Raw genomic sequence first — 3,496 nt, 5'->3', positions numbered from 1 at the left:
TCACTACGGAAGTAGATTGCCCCATCTTCCTTCTGAGGAGTGGCTGGTGGGTTTGAACTGCCAGCCTTCTGGTTAGCAGTCAAATGCCTTAGGCATTAGCCACCAGAGCTCCCTCCAGCATATGATTATTACTGAATATTACATCAAGTGGAAAATTAAAGGAAATTTTGTTAAAGCCTCTTCCAGTGTATGCTTCTCTCATAGTCTTCTGATATTTCCAATGCCTTCTAAAAAGAACACATGAATAGATTTGGAATCTCTCAAAGAGGAGATGGATTTTCCCTGGATGTTGTTAAAAAACAATTCTCTTAAAGATCTAGTCACCATAATCAATGGCTCTCTACTTTCAATATTGCCTCCTCTCACAAGTCCGTGGCTTCTCATTCCCAAATTCCAAGTGTTCTACCAGGCTGTGTTTGAGTTGACTCTTACCTAGTTTATCACTGCTAACCAGATGGCAGGAGTTCTGGTGGCATAGTGTCTAAGGCATTTAATTGCTAACCAGAAGGCTGGTGGTTGAAACTCACCAGCCACTCCTTGGAAGGAAGACTGGGCAATCTACTTCCGTAGTGATCCCGGCTTAGAAACCCAAGGAGGAGTCTCTATGAGTCAGATCTGGTTCCATGGTGGTGAGTTCAGCTCAGTTTGGAACCAGGAGGCTGGTGTTTAAATCCACCAGCCACTCCTCAAAAGGAAGGTTGGGCAATCTACTCCTGTAGTGATACCACCTTGGAAAACCAAGGAGGAGTCACTATGAGTTGAATCCAATTCAATGGCAGTGAGTTACTCTTGCCTACTCATCCCCACTTTGCTTTCTCTGAATTCCCGGACTGTGGTAAGCTCTTTCCCACCCCAACAGCTTTTCTGGAAGCATTCTCTCTACCACTCTATACTTCCATAACACCTGTTTCTCTTCTAGAATCAACTAAGACCATTTCCTCAAACAAGCCTTTCCTGACCCCTCCAACTAGGTCAAGTCCTTTACTTATAGCATCACAAAGCACTCTATACTTTTCTTTTATAGCACCTTAATTATAGTTATGTGATTTAAAATCAAGAAAGGTGTGCATCAAGGTTGTATCCTTTTACCATAATTATTCAATTCTGTATGCTGAGCAAATAGACCTAGAAGCTGGACTACATGAAGAAGAAAACACCATCAGAATTCAAGGAAGACTTACTAACAACTTGCAATATGCAGATGACACAACCTTGCTTGCTGAAAGCAAAGAAGCCATTTACTGATGAAGATCAAAGACTACAGCCTTCAGTATGGATTACATCTCAACATAAAGAAAACAAAAATCCTCACAGCTGGACAATAAGCAACATCATAATAAATGGAGAAAAGATTGAAGTTGTCAAGGATTTCATTTTACTTGGATCCACAATCAGTACCCATGGAAGCAGCAGTCAGAAAATCAAAGGACGTAATGCATAGGGGAAATCTGTTGCAAAAGACCTTAAAATATTATAAAGAAAAGATGTCACTTTGAGAACTCAGGTGTGCCTGACCCAAGCCATTGTGTTTTAAATCTTCTCGTATGCATGCAAAAGCATGAATAAGAAAGACTGAGGAAGAATTGATGCTTTTGAATTATGGTGTTACAGAAGAATATTAAACATACCATGGACTGCCAGAAGAACAAACAAATCTGTCTGGGAAAAAATACAGCCAGAAGGCTGCTTAGAAGTGAGGATGGCAAGAGTTGGTCTCACGTACTTTGGACAAATTATCAGGAGGGACCAGACTCAGGAGAAGGATATTATGGTTAGAAGACTAAAGGGGGAGTGAAAAAGAGGAAGATCCCCAAAGAGATGGATTGACACAGTAGTTGCAACAATGAGCTCAAACACAGCAAGGATTATGAGGATAGCACAGATCCAAGCAGTGTTTTCTTCTGTTGTGCACAGAGTCACTATGAGTCAGAACCAACTCAAGGACACCTAACAACAATTTCATAAAAAGCTTGATTTAGTTGTCAATGTCCTTATCCTATGTTTCATCAGGGAGGGAGCTCTGGTGGTGTAGTGCCTAAGGCATGTGACTGCTAACCAGAAGGCTGGTGGTTCAAACCCATTAGCCACTCCTCAGAAGGAAGGTTGGGCAATCTACTATCTGTAGTGATTGTTGTTGTTGTTGTTATGTGCCATCGAGTCAGACCCAACTCATAGCGACCCCTCCTTGGGTTTCCTAGGCAGTATCACTACGGAAGTAGATTGCCTCATCTTCCTTCCGAGGAGTGGCTGGTGGGTTTGAACCACCAGCCTCCTGGTTAGCCTCAGAAACCCAAGGAGGAGTTGCTATGAGCCGGAGCAAACTCCATGGCAGTGGATTTGGTTTTTTTTTGGTTTATGCTTCATCAGGGCAAGGACCATGAGGTCCTGTTCACTGCTATACACCAGTGCCTAGCATTTGCCTTGTACTTGGTAAACACTCAAGTACTTGTTGAATGAGTACAAAGGAAGTAAATTTAAATTTTATTGGGGAAATGACTAACACTTATTCATTCATTCTTTAAGAATTATAAATGAAAACACTTAAATAATCCCCAAAACTGAGATTCAAAAACGTTCAAAGAGCTTACTATCTAGTAGTTGAAGTAAAACATTCACATAGAATAGGTATCATCTCTAGTTTTATTTTGTCTCTGAGGACAGAATAAGACATTAAGAAATATTCTGTTAAAAATATTTCTCCCTAAATCACTTGGGTTTGATCTGTAGCCACTTGAGATTAATGCAAGCTTGAATGTCTAGAAATTAAAACTTAATAAAAAAGATAAATTTCCTTTTCTACTCTGTTGTTAATATATACCAAACATTCTGTGTTGTATTTTAAGAGGTAAACCAGTGAGCTGTTGGGTATACAAGAGAGAGTGACCAATACAATGGAAGGAGGGAGGAAGGGAGTCAAAATCACTTTAGAGGTTGCTTTTCATACCTACTACTTGGACTACACTATGTTACATTCAAATTTCAACAATCTTTTAAAATGTGCACATAACACAGCGCATATGCCTCCAGCCCATTTAGACTCCCTTGGCAGCCACTGAGCACATCATCTTCCATTTGGAGTTACAGGAATCTGAACAATGACTGTCATTTACACTTGGGGACATTTAGATTTCGGATTTAAGCTTACTGATAATCTAGAAGTGCTTCACTGGCAGGCAGTTTGGCTTCTTTTGGTGGCCCATCTTGCATATCCTTTATATTTACTTTTGCTGTATTTTCCATTATGCTGGTTAGCTATTAAGAAATGCACCTGTTTAGAAAAGAGACAAATAAGAGAAATAAATTATCTTTGTCCCCTAGTTGTATTTATTCTAGATAACACATACTAAGATTTAATTTAAAACTGTCTCTTCCATGCAAACTGCTTCTGTGCCCTGAGACCTAACATCATGCTGGAACATCATGTATCAATTGGATTCTTGAGAATGGTGAATCCCATGCTTAGCCCAGGTACAGCAGCAATTCCTCTACTCAAAGC

The 3,496-nt window shown here is 40.1% G+C and overlaps 1 protein-coding gene across 1 annotated transcript in view; it reads right to left on the bottom strand.

Moving 5' to 3' along the window:
* CCDC83 (coiled-coil domain containing 83) overlaps window positions 1-3,240 on the bottom strand; it is a 107,498-nt gene extending 104,258 nt beyond the window's left edge. Inside the window, exon 1 of the mRNA XM_007946261.1 lies at window positions 3,146-3,240. Coding sequence (XP_007944452.1) covers window positions 3,146-3,240 — 95 coding nt within the window. The remainder of the gene's footprint in view (window positions 1-3,145) is intronic.
* Between the last annotated feature and the right edge of the window lie 256 nt (window positions 3,241-3,496).

Source organism: Orycteropus afer, unplaced genomic scaffold, assembly GCF_000298275.1.
Source record: "Orycteropus afer afer isolate SDZICR_OR568_19922 unplaced genomic scaffold, OryAfe1.0 scaffold00154, whole genome shotgun sequence".
NCBI classification, from domain to species: Eukaryota; Metazoa; Chordata; class Mammalia; order Tubulidentata; family Orycteropodidae; genus Orycteropus; species Orycteropus afer.
This window is presented reverse-complemented; position numbering and strand designations above follow the sequence as displayed.